Here is a 16,719-nt window from a genome sequence, read left to right as displayed (position 1 = left end):
TAGCATTTTGATGTATGCAATGATCATTTATAAAAACTTTAGCATTTTGATGTATGTAATAATCATTTATAAAAACTTTAGCATTTTGATATATCCAATAATCAATTTTTTCATAAATTTTATTAATTAAATTACATTTTTATTGATTTGTGAAGGCCAAGCAATTGCCCGTATGGTCAAAAGTGGCGAACCATCAAAAGTGGCCAGAATTTGGGCAAACAAAATTCAAGAAATCTTCTAATAGCATAATGTGGAATCATGTTTTTGATGGTAGAAATAGATTCAGCATCATCAAAAACTTCTAGAGCACCCAAAATCTTGAAGTTTGACAGTTATAACCCAAATTTACAAAAATCTATGCCATATTTTATCAAAATCTAACTAAGATTTCCATAATTTTCAAACCAAAAAACAAACTAATTAGACTACAGCATCAAGTTTTGAAATTCTCACTTACATTTTTCATTTTTCATTTTTCATTTTTAAAGAGCATTGATGCAATTTTCATTTTCAAAGAGCGTTAATTCACTTTCCCCTTTCCCAATTTTTTACATTCTTATTTTTAAATGATATCCATGTCAAATAGACGAAACTAGAAGATTCTTGTGAGCACGAAGTCCTCTCTGGATAGGATCTCGAAATTGGAATCGATGGCTAAAGATTCGAAGAAATATGGCCTTGAGATGTGGATATTTGGGGATCCAATAAGAAGGCTGGCGTTCGGATAAGGCACGACAGCACCATCCGCTATATAAGCCCTTCTTTACCTTATGTGTCTTTCGGAAGAACAGCTCATCACTCGTATTACCTGACTTTGGTCTGAGCATTTTTCTCGTCGTCACGTTCACCATGGCAACAGCCTCAGCCATCCAAAGCTCAAGCTTGGCAGGCCAGACCCTCCTAAGGCCGCAGCAGAATGAGCTCGTCAAGAAGGTGGGCACGTCGCAGGCTCGAATCACCATGCGAAGAACCGTCAGGAGCGCCCCCGAGAGCATTTGGTAAACTGCTTTGGACTCCTTTAGCACCCATTTTGAAATTTAGCTATCCAATCTTTTATATGCATGGTATGTTCATTCTGCCGTTTGAAACCATGTGACCGGCCGTCCGTCGGTTCTCGCAGGTATGGACCTGACCGCCCCAAGTACCTAGGCCCCTTCTCGGAACAGACGCCGTCATATCTCACCGGAGAATTTCCCGGCGACTACGGGTGGGACACTGCCGGCCTCTCGGCGGGTCCAGAGACCTTCGCAAAAAACAGAGAGCTGGAGGTGATCCACTGCAGATGGGCCATGTTGGGAGCGCTCGGCTGCGTTTTCCCGGAGCTGTTGGCCAAAAATGGGGTGAAATTTGGGGAAGCTGTGTGGTTCAAGGCCGGGGCGCAGATATTCTCAGAGGGAGGCCTTGACTACCTGGGGAACCCCAACCTGATCCACGCGCAGAGCATTCTAGCCATCTGGGCCTGCCAGGTTGTTCTCATGGGATTGATTGAAGGATACAGAGTGGGAGGAGGACCCCTTGGAGAGGGGTTGGACCCTCTGTACCCAGGGGGTGCCTTCGACCCACTGGGGCTGGCCGACGACCCCGAGGCCTTCGCGGAGCTGAAGGTGAAGGAGATTAAGAACGGTCGGCTGGCCATGTTCTCCATGTTCGGTTTCTTCGTTCAGGCAATCGTGACCGGGAAGGGCCCCATTGAAAATCTCTACGACCACTTGGCGGACCCCACTGCCAACAATGCCTGGGCCTACGCCACCAATTTCGTTCCTGGCAAGTGAAGGGAAGTGACGGACAATAAAAGAGGCCTGTGATCTATGCATCAATCATTTGACAGCCTTAGTGTTAATAAAATATTTTCCTTCAGCTGGATGTATTTGTTGGTGATCTTTGTTAATAAAATAGTTTCTTTCAGCTGGATGTATTTGTTGGTGATCTTTGTATTTTGTTTTTTTTTATGAGTTAAGCTCTTATAATGGGTTTTTTTAAGGATTGGGATAGTTATTTTGGCAGTAGTTTAAACCGATTGTTTTTTTCTTAGGAAATCAGGAAAATTCTGGTAATATTTTGATCAATTTTGGTACAGCCTTTCACCTTTTCTGGCCCAAAATGGCTGTCCTGGCAATTCCTCCACCTGGGTAGACTTGTCAGTTTTTTTGCCACTTAGCCTCTGTAAATGCTCACTGCCAAATTGTTGCAACCAACCACCTGAAAGTAGAGTATTGATGGTGCTAAAAAACGGTGATCAATCTTTAATTAAAAACCACGAATGTATAGTAAAATCAATAATAAAGAACAGAACCAGCATAGATTTATTTTAAATACAAATTTAACATAAACCTAGAGAAATCCATTTTTTTCACTTACAAATTTTACTAAACAATAAAATAAAACTCAACAATTATTACATTTAAGCCGTAAAATGAAACTCAATAATTATTACATTTAAATTAGATGTTCTGAATATGTAAGAGAATAATTGTTATATTTAAAATATATTAGTCTGCATATAAGGTGTAAATTAATTTTTTTCCACAAACCATGTGGCTGCTAGAACTGTCAGCGATCCATCAAAACAAGTCGAACATGTTCAACATGACTGGCCCCAGTTTTTTTCGAAATCTCAAATGAAAATTTATGTTCTGGATGTTAGAAGGAACCATAATTAATTCCAACTACCCAGGTCTAACATTCAACAATGATTTTAATGTAGTTTCTAAAAATTGTTGAAACTCAATAATTATTACATTTAAATTAGATGTTCTGAATATGTAAGAGAATAATTGTTATATTTAAAATATATTAGTCTGCATATATAAGGTGTAAATTAATTTTTTTCCACAAACCATGTGGCTGCTAGAACTGTCAGCAATCCATCAAAACAAGTCGAACATGTTCAACATGACTGGCCCCAGTTTTTTTCGAAATCTCAAATGAAAATTTATGTTCTGGATGTTAGAAGGAACCAGAATTAATTCCAACTACCCAGGTCCAACATTCAACAATGATTTTAATGTAGTTTCTAAAAATTGTTGACAAAAGGGCAAACTTCTTCAGGAAGCCACCGCCCGAATTGATATCCAGAACCTTCTTCATCTTGTATAAATACCTGTATGATCGATGAATGAAAGCATGTTGTGAGTTGTTTGAATGTGCTTTCTGTTGTGTGTTTATGTGTCTCTATGCTCTCTGATATGGTATCGGAGCAAGGTTGAGGGCTGAGTGTGAGAGCCCGCTGTGCGTGCGAGTCGAGCACTGAGAGTTTTTTACAAGTGGCGGCAGCAAGGTTTGGGGTTCTCGTATGGTCAGATAGTTTGAGCGGAAGAGTGTGTTTGGGGTTCTTGTATGGGCATATTTTATTGCAGTAACAATAATCGAATATCCTCTGCAGTTGTGAGCGAAGATCCTTGTTTTAAAGCAACGCATTCTTAACTTCTTACGGCTCTGTGGAAACCGTTTTTTGTCTTGCCTTTGCTATGGTCATGGGTTTTGCTATAGGGTTTCGCTCTGGATGTCAGTCTCTGAGGCACGCTCACGCTTTCCTAAAGATAACTACATAACTATAGTGGTTTGCGTGAAGAAGTCTGCTGAAGCGGAGGACGATCAAAGAGACAATACTGGTGGATAGAGGACTGCATGTCGTGTAGGTTCTGGTAAGAATTTTTTTATTATTATTTTTTTTTTGCTGCAGGAAGAGCCATTGTGATTGTGCAGACTGCTGGTTCTTGAGCCATGTGCTACCAAGGAAATCGAGGTGAAGATTTTTTGATTTCCAAGATGAAGTTGTTGTAGCCCAAAATAAGCCAGTGGGGCGAGTACTTTTTGTTTTTAAGTTATCTCTTCAAAGTCCGTTTGAACAGTAATTTAAAAAAAAAAATTCTGAAAAATTTGGAAATTTTAAATTTGTAAACCACGAGTTGGCTAATTGGGCTCAAATTTTCGACTTGCCTGCTTTTTATTTGAGCAAAAGTTGTGGATGTGTCTCGTGAACGTATTTGACACTGGACCGTGTGGATGATGCTGATTACGAAAAACCTTGCATTATGAAAGATGCTACCTATAAAATGTGGTTTGGTTGTTGGTTTTGGTCGCTGTTTTATTGTCTTGACGTAATATGATATGATTGAATGAGTATATGTTTTTTATGATTTAGTGGCAGGAAAAAAAAAAAAAAAGTGTTATTATTGGTGATTTTTTAAAAAAAATGAGGGTTGTTATTATTGAGTATGGAAATATTGAAGTTGTGAAAAAAAAAAATAAATGGGATTGGAGAAAGTTTTTTCATCATGGAAAATTTGTTGCTTGATATTTATATGAATGAATCCACCAAACTTGATGGAGAAAATTATGTGAATTGGAAATTCAAGTTAATGACTATTTTAGAAAGAAATAATTTGTGGTCCATTGTAAGTGGGGATGAGCCCAAACCCACTGTTGCAGGTTCTATTCCAGATTGGGAGAGAAGGGAAACAAAAGCAAAGGTGTTGTTGCGTACGTCCGTAAAGGACAACATTATTCCTCACATCAGAGATTGCAAGACATCAAAAGAAACATGGGATACGTTGAAGGGTTTGTATGAAACAACAAATACAAACCGAATCTTGTTTTTGAAGACTAAGTTTTTATCTCTAAAAATGGAAGCAAATGAAAATATAAGCAATTTCATATCTCGTGTCAAAGATTTAAGTGATAAGTTAGGAGATATTGGTGAAAAGGTGTCTAGTACTGACTTAGTCACCATCATATTAAATGGCTTAGTGCAAGATTATCAAATTTTTGTTTCAAGTCTTGCAGCTAGAGAGAAACCCCCTACATTTGATGAATTGACAGGAATTCTTCTACAAGAGGAGGAGAGGATGAAGAGCTTTAATTTGGGCTCTAGCAGTTCAGATTTGGCATTGGTGGCTAAGGGCAAATATCCATACAGAGGCAAGCCATGGGACAAGAACAAAGGAGGCAAGTTTCAAGCAAAACAAAAAGGTATGACACAGTCTAAATTTCCAATCCATAAGAGAAATGATGAGTGTTATTATTGTGGCAAACCTGGGCATCATTCTAAAGATTGTTATAAAAGGAAATATAATGAGTCTAGGCAAAGAAACATAAGGCATAATGGAAATTTTGTGGACAAAGATACCTCAACTAGTGATGGATTTAAAAATCTTAAATTGTTTGTTTCTGATGCTACATTGTCTGTGGAAAACGATAATGTGAATGCTTGGTTCATTGATTCTGGTGCATCACTCCATATGTCTTGTAATAAGGAGTGGTTTGATGAATATCATGAAAACATTGATGGAACATATGTTTGTCTAGGAGATAACAGATCACTTAAAGTTCAAGGTTATGGAGTAATAGGTGTGAATTTGCCTAATGGACAAGAGAAACAAATCCATAATGTGATGTATGTTCCTAATATAAAAAAGAATTTAATTTCTGTTTCTACTATTACTGACCAAGATTTGAAGGTGGAATTTGTTAAATCACAGTGTGTAGTGAAAGACATTCAAGATAAGTACAAGGTTATTGCCACAGGAACTAGAGTTGGAGGCTTGTATAAGCTGGATGTGACCCGGAAAAGTCATCAAGCGTTGGCATCTACAACAATATCAACAGTAGATTTATGGCATCAAAGGTATGGACATCTAAATCACAAAGATTTAATGCTACTTCAAAAGAACACAATGGTTGAAGGGCTTCCTGTCTTGAAGAATGATCATGTTGAATGTGAAGCATGTGTACTTGGCAAGCAACATAGGGAGGAATTTTCTATACATAAAGAAAAAAGGCAGAGGGAAATACTTGAATTAATTCATACTGATGTATGTGGACCTATGCAAACTAGATCTATTCGAGGAGTATGGTATTTTCTTATTTTTGTGGATGATAGATCTAGATATACATGGGTTTATTTCATAAGAAAGAAGAGTGATGTTTTTGAGTACTTTAAAGAATTTAAGAATATGGTAGAAAAACAAACTGGTAATTACATCAAAATTTTGAGATCTGATCAAGGGGGAGAATTCAAATCAAGAGAATTTAATCAATATTGTAAAAGCAATGGGATTCTACAACAATTTATAGTGCCACATACACCTCAGCAAAATGGAGTCGCTGAGAGGAAAAACAGAACACTAGTTGAACGTACATGTAGTATGCTTCAAGGTAAGAATATCTCTAATGTTTTTTGGGCTGAAGCCATAACACTGTTGTTTATTTGAAAAATAGGAGTCCAACCAAAAGTTTAGAGCTTAAAACACCTTTTGAAGCATTTTATGGGTACAAACCAAAAGTGAGTCATTTAAGAGTTTTTGGTTGCAAGGCATTTGCTCATATTCCAAAAGATGAAAGAAGAAAACTTGATGCAAAGTCAATTAAGTGCATATTTATTGGTTATTGTGATAATAAAAAAGCATACAAATTGTTTGATCCCAGTACTCATAGACTGCTTGCAAGTAGGAGATGTGGTGTTTCATGAGAATGCAAATGAAGGTGATGAAATAAATAATACTAGTGTGTGGCATGATATTGATGATTATGTCAAATTAGATCCAAGTGTTGAACAAGAACAGGAACAAGCACAGGAACAGGGACAAGTTCAAGAGCAAGTGGCATAAAGCAATCATAACACTCCAAAGAGAGGAGAGGAGACTCTGCAAAGCCAAAAGAAAGATGAAAGCAGTAAAACTCCAAGAAGGTCATCACGTCAAAGTCAGGTACCTGTAAGATATAAACATTATGCATTAATGTCTCTTGTTATGAATGTTGTAGAACCTTCAAGCTATGAGGAAGCTAAAGAATATGAAGAATGGAGAGATGCAATGAATGAAGAATATAACCCTATAATGAAGAATGACACATGGGAATTAACAGAATTGCCTAAAAACAAAGTTCCCATAGGATGCAAATGGCTTTATAAATCTAAATTTAATGCTGATGGAAGTATTGATAAACATAAAGCTAGATTGGTTGCAAAAAGATATTCACAAAAGGAGGGAATTGATTATGAAGATACTTTTGCACCTGTAGCTAAGATGAACACAATTAGAATCATGATTGCATTAGCTACAAAATATAATTGGAAAATGCATCAGTTAGATGTCAAATCTGCATTTTTGAATGGTGAGTTAAAAGAAGAGGTTTATTTAGTTCAGCCTGAAGGGTTTGTGAAACAAGGACAGAAGCATCTGGTTTGCAGGTTAAAGAAAGCTGTATATGGCTTGAAACAAGCACCAAGATCATGGTATGTGAAAATTGATTCTTTCTTTTATGAGAAAGGTTTTATGAGAAGCAAAAATGACCTTAACTTGTACATCAAGGAAGATGAAGGCAAGAATGTTGCTTTAATATCTGTATATGTTGATGATCTTATCATAATAGGAAATGCATGCAAGATGATTGAAGAAATTAAAAATCAGTTGTCACATGTATTTGAGATGAAAGATCTTGGTGAATTGCATTATTGTTTAGGTCTTGAAGTTTGGAGGGAACCTGGTAAAACACTAATCACACAAAGAAAATATACAAGGGAAATCCATAAAAGATTCAATATGATTGAATGCAAGGGAACATCTACTCCTTTAGAACAGAATGTAAAATTGTGCAGTAATGATGGAACCAAAGAGGTGAATGGAACTATGTACCATCAACTGGTGGGAAGTCTGAACTATCTCACCACTACCAGGCTAGATATAGCATATTCTGTCAGCATACTTAGTCAGTGCATGGCTAAGCCTTGTGAAAGCCACTGGAAAGCAGCAAAGAAAGTCCTTCAATATCTAAAAGGAACACTTAATTTTGGTATTATGTATACTAATGAATTTGATGTTGAATTGGCAGGTTATTCTGATTCTGATTGGGCTGGAAATCCAGATGATAGGAAATCTACTACTGGATACTTGTTCAATATTGGTTCAGGACCAATATCATGGAGCAGTAAGAAACAACCAATTGTTTCATTGTCATCCACTGAAGCTAAGTATAAAGCATTATGCAGTGCAACCTGTGAAGCAATATGGCTTAGGAGGATACTTGAAGATGTTGGAAAAACACAACAAGCACTTACAGTAATCAAATGTGACAATCAAAGCACCATCAAATTGACAAACCATCCTATATATCATGCAAGACAAAACACTGAGACACAACATCATTTTGTAAGAGAAAAATTGCAATCAAAAGAAATTGACTTATCATATTGTAATACAAATGAAAATGTGGCTGACATATTCACCAAGCCTCTTGGAAAGGCTAAATTTGAAATGTGTAGAAGTAAGTTGTGCATTGTAGAAAATCCAAATTATGTTGTAAGCCTAGCTGAGACTTAGACCAGCAGGCATATCAGATGTTTGTTATATAGTTGGAATTAAGGGGGAGTGTTAGAAGGAACTAGAATTAATTCCAACTACCCAGAACCAACATTCAACAGTGATTTTAATGCAGTTTCTAGAAATTGTTGACAAAGGGGCAAACTTCTTCAGGAAGCCACCGCCCGAATTGATATCTAGAACCTTCTTCATCTTGTATAAATACCTGTATGATCGATGAATGAAAGCATGCTTTGAGTTGTTTGAATGTGCTTTCTGTTGTGTGTTTATGTGTCTCTGTGTTCTCTGATACTGGAACATTCTGTATATATATTTGTTTACTTTTAAGCATGTTCAAATTTTATTCTATGGTCATTTAGCTTCCAAGGGCAGATGTATTTTTTGTATGGCTCAGATAGTTCTGTAACTTTGTTTTTATGGCACTCTGCTTTTACAACCATTTAGTGATTAGCTGAAAAGTTCACCCTAGCAGTCTTCTCTTCTGAACTGTAGCCTTTTGTGAATCGCTGAAAAGTCATATGCTCGGCAAGGAAATCTAACTTTTATGATTTTGTAATGGAATACCATACAGCTTGAGTAGGCCTAATGGTTAAGAGCATGGGTTTCCTCCTAAGAGGTCACAGGTTCAAAACTAGAGGGGGGTAGAGTATGTATGCCTTCGTAGACTTAGTAGTCAAATCTCTGCGCGGAGGTGGGTCCCTTGTCCCACAAACAAGGGGGTCTCATACACCAATTTGGTGTCTGGCTTGGCTGTGACCTTAAAAATGGATATTATTATTATTATTATAACAAAAATAACTTTTTGCAGCCTTCTGTGAATAGCTGAAAAGTCGGGTTTAGTGAGGAAATGTAATTTTTATGATTTTGCAATGGAATAAGAAAAAAAAAAATATTTTTTTAGTTAAAAAAAATTGTAAATTAAATAGTTTTATGGTTTTTAATTTCTATTAAATTTTATGGAAGGTGTTGAGAGTGAGAGTTATATATAATTGAGTGGGCCATTTTTTTATTAACATTAAAACGTTTTCTAAATACAATTATTATTTTTCTATTCAAGATTAAAATTATCTCTAATTCAAAGAAATACCTCTCCCTTTCTAGAACATCTTTTTATTGTCTCTGTGGAAAACAAGTGTGCCAAATAAAATTATTCATTTCTCCTGGCTTGTTTTTCACAACAAAAATTTTACTTGGGAAAATCTACAAAAAAAGGAATTGGTCAGGCCCAAGTATATGCCTATTATGCCAAAAATACGAAGAAAAAAATAATCACATATTCATCACCTGCAACATCACTTATTAGTTATGGAGGGATCTAGCAGTTTTCATTGGTTTCAGTTTGGTGGATCACACAGCGATACAAGAGGCTTTGTGCTGGTGGCGTTCGCAGAATGCATCTTTTAGATCAATTCCTCTTCTCCTCTTATGGGCAGTTTGGAAGCAAAAAAAATAAAATAATATCCCGAGATGGGAGAGAAGATCAAAACCCTGTTTTTGAGCAGATCATAACGTTGTATAATTCTATCCCGAAGAAGTTGTCCCCAAGCAAATCCAGAATTTTAGAGTATCAGAGGAAGATTTCGATGGTTTATTTGTGAGATTTTTTTGACGGAGCTGCACAACGGGGTTCGTGTGCTTGTGGATATTTCATATCTATGAATGAAGATCAACACTTCTCTATTTATTGGAATGGTGGTAATGGTTCAAACAATAAGGCCGAAGCTATGGCATTGGCGGGCCTCCTTCAGTTCAACTCCTTTCTAAATATTCAAATCCTTCAGATATATGGGGATTCCAAAACCATAATAGAACAGGCTTCAGGGAAATTATCCATTAAGAATCCTTTGTTATCTGGATGGATGAACATGATTAAAATGTTATGGAACAGCAAAAAGGATTACTCAATCAATCATGTGGACAGGTCACAGAATTCTCGAGCAGACGTACTATCAAAGAAGGGCCTCGCAATTCAGCGTAGTTCATGGAAAATGGAGATACGAATGGAATCTACAACATATCAGATAGAAGATTTCTCCCTTCTGGGTACCTAGTTTACTTTTTGGCTTTTTTGTCTTTCTATGCTCCATGGTCTATTTCCACTTCATAAAAGGTATGTCGATTTTTCCTCCTTGATTCTCTTTTTTGATGAGATGGTCCAGTGCATATATCCATGAGTTTTGGGCTGAACATTATCTGTCTACGCTGTTGATCTTCTTTATCTAGAAAGTTTAGATATTATACTTTTTGTTGTGCTCTGGTTACAGCTAAAATCCTACATATATTTGCTATAGCACTTATCAATTTTTTCCTCTATGTAAATATCTTTTACATAAATATAAATCTTCTTTTTTTTTTTTTTGGGCGTACTGAAAAGAACTATTCTTAAATTTTCAAATAAAATTATTATTCTTCCATTCAAAATTAAAATTGTCCCTAATTTAACTAATTGTTCTTCTCTTCAACATTGTTCCTTCGTAAAAAATTATTAGATCATGAATATATCCCATAAAATGCAAATGTAAATGACGATACATAATTAATATATGTCCATGAGGTGTAAATTTGTCAAATTTATTTGTTTATTACTTATCGAGTTTAAATCTTAGATTTAAACAATAAGTATGGCATACTCTTAGGGACGATGTTATGTAGTTTTTGATTTAATATTTATATTTAATTTTATTATTTAAATTTTATAAAAGGAAATAAATTAAATTTTAGATTTGATTTTTTTTTTTTTAAATTAAGTTTTGTCTAAACCTAAAAAAAAATAATAATAATATTTACTTAGAAAACATATTTTACATATATGATATACATTCTAATATGATTTGAACACATTGATCAAAATGATTTTTTTCCATCCATGTAAATTATATATAATGTATAATATGTATTATCTTTATTTAAATAAGTAATTAAAAATAACTTTTCAATTATTTAAAATTAAGTGTATTTTAAACAAAAGTTGAGTGTTTTTTATAATTTATATATAATACATAACGTGTAATAATTTGGTATCTAACATCTAAATAAAAAGGATTAAACTAGCAATTGCACCTAAAGTTGCAAAGTACACTGAAGGAATAGAAGATTTGGGAAGTTCATCTCCGTTCATGTTCAAGGTTCTTAAATAATTTAGCTCAAATAAAGATAATTTAAATTCTTCAAATCCAATAAAGATAACAAAGTTATGACAAAACCCTTGAAACCCAAAAGTGTAATAAATATAAAATAAATTTCTCAATCTAAGAATGTACTACATATATGATAAATAGTTATTTCTCAACCCAAATGTGCAAGAGTGCTTCTCATATATACCCTTATGATTTCCATGACCGGTATGATGGTTTTGAGGCAGGTATATGCCTTGGTTGTTGACCTTCCGATGCGAGAAAACCTTGTCGAGGGATGGACTACCCAAGATGGGGGTGCCAACGGAACTTGGAAGGTGTGTGACTACACAAAAGGGGGTGACCGGATTTCCCGAGGGACTATATAGCAAAGAAAGGAAGGTTGAGGATATATTTGTTTTGGTCATTAACATTTCTAGATGGAATCAAATGCACATTGGGAATGCGCCTTAGAACAATGAGCCAGAAATTTTTCACTGAGAGGATAAGTGGCGCAGGATTATAGCGTTGAACATTGGATGCAGATTTGACTATGCAGTGAATTCTGGACTTCCTGGAAAGGAGGTGAATCCTGGTATTACTTTTAGGGTGGAGGTGTGAGCCTTTGGATTCCCTCGTTGCGAATGCAGTAATCATATCCTTTTATTTGTTGGTTGAGCAAATGTGCATATGTGTATACTATTGAAAATATTCTATCGGGCTGTATTTATAAAGCTCAATAGACAATATGGTTATTTACTGGGTGAAGCAAATGTGGATGTGTATATGTGGTTATTGTAAATACCGTAATGAGTTGTGTTATAAAGCTCCAGTAAATAGTATGTTTGTCATGTTTTAGTAGATGATCATTGTACATACTGCAACGAGTTGTGTTATAAAGCTCCATGGACAGTATGTTTTGTTTCCAACTGTTTTGTTGGTTATAGGTGTCATTGAACACCGAAGATGCCAAGGGGGAGGGTTTTGTAACATCCCTGGTTAAAAATACTTGTAAAAATATATATCAGACCACGGTCATGGGACACGTATTCCAAGATGAATGGTGGGCAAAACATCCTAGTGGGTGTTCATTCAGTTATTATGGCTAAGGAAATTAGCAAAAGCAACGGCAAAGGCTTTGGAAAGGCATGAGGCATTTATTAGCATTTTATTTATGAAAATAAAGGAAATTAGGAGAAAATGAAGGTGAAAGGTCACAGGTTGCATGCGAGGAGGAAATTGAAGAAAAATAATGGAAAATGAAGAAAATATATGCCTCATTGATAGAAAGGCTTCTGAAGATCAGTTGGTAAGCTTGGTCAGTGAAGTTTTGGAGATTTCTCTCTATTCTTTCTCTCTCGTACTCTTGGACACTTCAGTTTTCTTGGAGCACTCTTGGAGAGTGTGGCATACTTGGAGTTTTGGGTCAAGAAGGCAAAGGAAGAGCAGGAAAGCGTAAGAGGACATCAGGATCAAGAACTACAGCGGGTTTACCTGCAGATACTGAGTTACATGTATATATTCCTCACTAATTTCGACATGCATGGCACATGCATGTGGTTTCTTGGTTATGGTTTGTCATTGGCATGGAGGCTTTCTTGGATTGACAGTGGGATTTGCCTATCCTTGTCATTTCCTGGATAGTCATGGTGTTGCGGGTTTATTTATTTATTATTCTAGTTGGTTCTCATTTTTCCTTTAGCTTGGGTTGAGTTATTAGTTCTTGGAGCTTTGGTTCGACAAACACTCTAGAAGCCCTGTAATGGCTTGGGTTGAGTTAATAGTCCTGGAAGCCTTGGTTGGACAAATGCTTTGGAAGCCCTTAGTGGGTTGAGTTACTAGTCCTATAAGTCCTAGTTAGACAAATGCTCTGGAAGCCTAGAAAAGTTGTGAGTTGGGTTACTAGTCCTGGAGCCTTGGTTGGACAAACGCTCTAGAGCCTGGCAGCAGTCGTGGGTTGAGTTACTAGTCCTGGAAGCCGGGTTGGAACAAATGCTCTGGAGCCTTAGAAGGCTTGGGTAGAGACCAATCTGATGATGGTTTTGTGATGCCCGACTGTGAGGTGGAATCATTGTTTGATGGGTTGAGGTGGTTTGGCCTCTGGAAGCCCTGGATGGTTTTCATTAATGTTTGTTATGAGATCCCACACTCATGCTTAAAATATGGCAAGGGGTTGACTAGTTAAAAGAAATATTTGGTTCAGTCATGTCTATAGTCAGGTGGTACGTGCAAGTCCCGAACCTGGTCGGATTTTCTTATGTCTAATAAAAGCTAAGTTCTCTTGCTTTTGTACTTATTTATATGTGGATTTAATGGTTGTTATCTCATTGTTATTTTCATGGTTTTATGTTGGTTATAAGCATGGTTAATTGATTGGTTCATGTCATAGTTATTTCATGTATTTACTTGTAATTGTTAAAATGATGGATGCAAGAACTAATTGATGTCATAATAGTTCAAAGGAGAAGGTGGTGATCCTTCTTTTCATGTCTCATAAGAGTTTTCAATCATTCACGCTTTGTCTTATATCCTATACTTGTAGATTGCATTGATGCCAAGTGTTTCATAGAACGTCAGTCCCAGTTGGGGATGGTCATGCCTAGTCCTGGAGTGTGTTTAATGGATTCTGGAAGTTAAAACAAGTTTTGTGTAGTGGCCAAAATTTTGGGCCTAAAAGGTGCCTTAAAACCCATGGACTTTGGCATGGGTCTGCTGGAAATAGTCCTTGGACACATGCATGCAGGCTTGTGGGAGCGTCCATATTGGTGACAAGGGAATCCAAAGACTAAACCACCTCAACTCTCAACATCAGCAACAAAGGCATATAAAGACTAAACCAATTGAACCCTCAATATCAACAACAAGGGCATCCAAAAACTAAACTACCTCAACACTCAATATCAACAACAAGGGCACAGACAATCCCATACCTGCCCATCCTATCACATTGTATAACACATACACATACACAGTGTACAACACAACACATAAACCTACACCTAGTGTTCAACACAACACATACACCTACACCCTATGTACAACAAAATACATATACATACACATAGTTCAACACAATGAATACACATGTCATGACACAATGAATACATAATACACATAACATAGTACCACATATACTCAACACAACATGTACAACACGTACACATCAATAGTATTTCACATCCAGAGACCACACTATCTCTACTAGGCGACCTCATCTTTGTTGTCTTTCCCACACCTTACTGTGTGCATCCCCAATCCAAGTCTCGGGTTTGTGGCTCTTTCCACTATCCATGCTTGTCCCAGCATGCCAAATATCACACTATTTTTCATTTCGTTGACGTATCCCTCAACACATCCCATCCATAACATAAACATGGGCATAGTTATAAGCACATAATATCAAATCATATCCACATGATATTGACCTCATAATTCTGTTAGGGCTACTCTTCCCACTTAATTCCTTATAAAACCAGGAACCTCTTCATGCCATTCACCTGCATAAGCAATCATTCCCCCACAAAGATGATTACTGCGTTGCGGGATTTTAGGTTCTGGTACTAAATCATCCTCAAAGGAAAGATGCCTCATTGGAAAATGTAAATCATCATCCACTGGGGTGTGCTCGTCCGATAACATAACTGGTTGGGCGGTCGGCTTAAGCATCCGAAATCCTTATGATTTCTCTTGTACTCGAGTAGCCATTTCTAAACCCTCAGTTTTCTTCCACTGGCAACTCCTACTTTGCCAGAACTTTCTCCCTCGCTTCCATTCCACCACTCTAGAGTCTCCATACCCTTATTTCGTAACTCCAAACTTCTTACAACGCCGCTTATGCGTTGCAACTCCCTTCTTCTAGCCCTAACTTATCGCAATTTCCTCTCTCTCCACTCTTCAACTTTTCTTGCCCTCTACAATGCTCTAAAATCTCATGCCTTCCGCAACTCTTCTTGATTCATTATAATAGCTTTCTCATCCTCCCGCAACTACACAATATTCCTCTCCTATAATCCATTTCCCCAATACTAAAGATTTAAGTTGCCATCCTATCTTGTGGAAACACCAACAAACTGTCTTTGACCAATAATAATTTGATCCAAAGAGGGGTCTCCTTCAACAGTCATCCCCATATACCAAATTTAAATATAGTATTTGCGCAAGAGAACTATTGGTGCTTCTCGGTTGAAAATTCAATAATGTAACTTTCGAGAGTCATGTTAACCCAAAAGTCAATGACTCTTGTCAGATATGTATTTAATCGATCAAGATCAACTAAGTCTGTTGTAGTCCAAGTCCCACGCAACCTTGGTTGTACTGCAACCCTTAATTTATGGTGAAATCGACTTAACCAATTTCTAACTCCTCAGGGAATTTACACCAAAATATCTCGTACTAGTCACAAGTAGACTCAACGTACATAACCTCTTATTTGACCCAATCTAGATCCTTCTGTCTCAATTCTGCCTGCTGCAAGATAAAGTAATCAACTCTTTTATGCCACCATTTTTGGATGTCTTGACTAATGTACCTCAGGCGCATGATCTAGATCCCCTTAGGAAACTCGAGGTCTCGGCAACAGAAACATTTGTTGGCGTAAAAGTTTGATTGAAGTTTGACCCAAGGTTCGACCTAGGATGCCAACAAAATTCTCCGCATAGTCTAGCACTTCGCTGACATTTTCACTCCCTTGCACCAAAGGAGTGTCTCACCCGAGGTGATCCAGAACCATAAAATGATATAAGTGATATAGATTTAGTTATTTATGCATCTTGCGCAATCGCTGATACATTCATTTGCAGCTATTTAACTCATGCATTTAACATAAAATAGACATAAGTGGAAAAATTTAAAAGGGGCAATAAGATACACAGACAAATGATATAACTCCCATTCTCCTTGTATTATAAAATAAATAGAGCCAATTACATCAACATTTCTCCCTTACAACTTGCGACACATTACAAACTTGCATGCAACTAATGTAACTTAGAGCAAATATCAAAATGAACATTACATGCTCAAATCTCAAACATTACATTAACATAACAATCTGCAACACAATCCAAAATATACAACACTGCATATGCTTGCAATACGATCTGAACTTCATGACACCATCTAAACTTTGCAAGGTTGTCTAAACTTATTTCTCGCTACCTTCTATCTTCTTTTATAGTAGTGCTCGCTTGATTTAGTCTTTTGTCCCTCACTCGCTTGATCCATGGTTTTCAAATACCTAGGGCCATTACCTTGTTTCGCTATTGAATGTACCAAAACCGACTCTTGGT

The 16,719-nt window shown here is 36.6% G+C and overlaps 1 protein-coding gene across 1 annotated transcript; it reads left to right on the top strand.

Annotated features, from left to right (window-relative positions):
• Positions 1-769: 769 nt before the first annotated feature.
• LOC149202210 (chlorophyll a-b binding protein type I, chloroplastic) lies at positions 770-1,905 on the top strand. The gene is made up of 2 exons (XM_089403127.1): positions 770-998; positions 1,121-1,905. Exons 1-2 carry the CDS (start codon positions 850-852, stop codon positions 1,770-1,772), a joined length of 801 nt encoding a protein of 266 aa, XP_089259253.1. The 5' UTR covers positions 770-849; the 3' UTR covers positions 1,773-1,905.
• The last annotated feature ends 14,814 nt before the right edge of the window (positions 1,906-16,719 follow it).

This window comes from Pinus tabuliformis, chromosome 2_1, assembly GCF_031772625.1.
Source record: "Pinus tabuliformis cultivar Carrire ecotype Pingquan chromosome 2_1, CPIR1, whole genome shotgun sequence".
NCBI lineage: Eukaryota > Viridiplantae > Streptophyta > Pinopsida > Pinales > Pinaceae > Pinus > Pinus tabuliformis.
The sequence above is the reverse complement of the archived record's forward strand: the minus strand, read 5'-3'. Positions and strand labels throughout refer to the sequence as shown.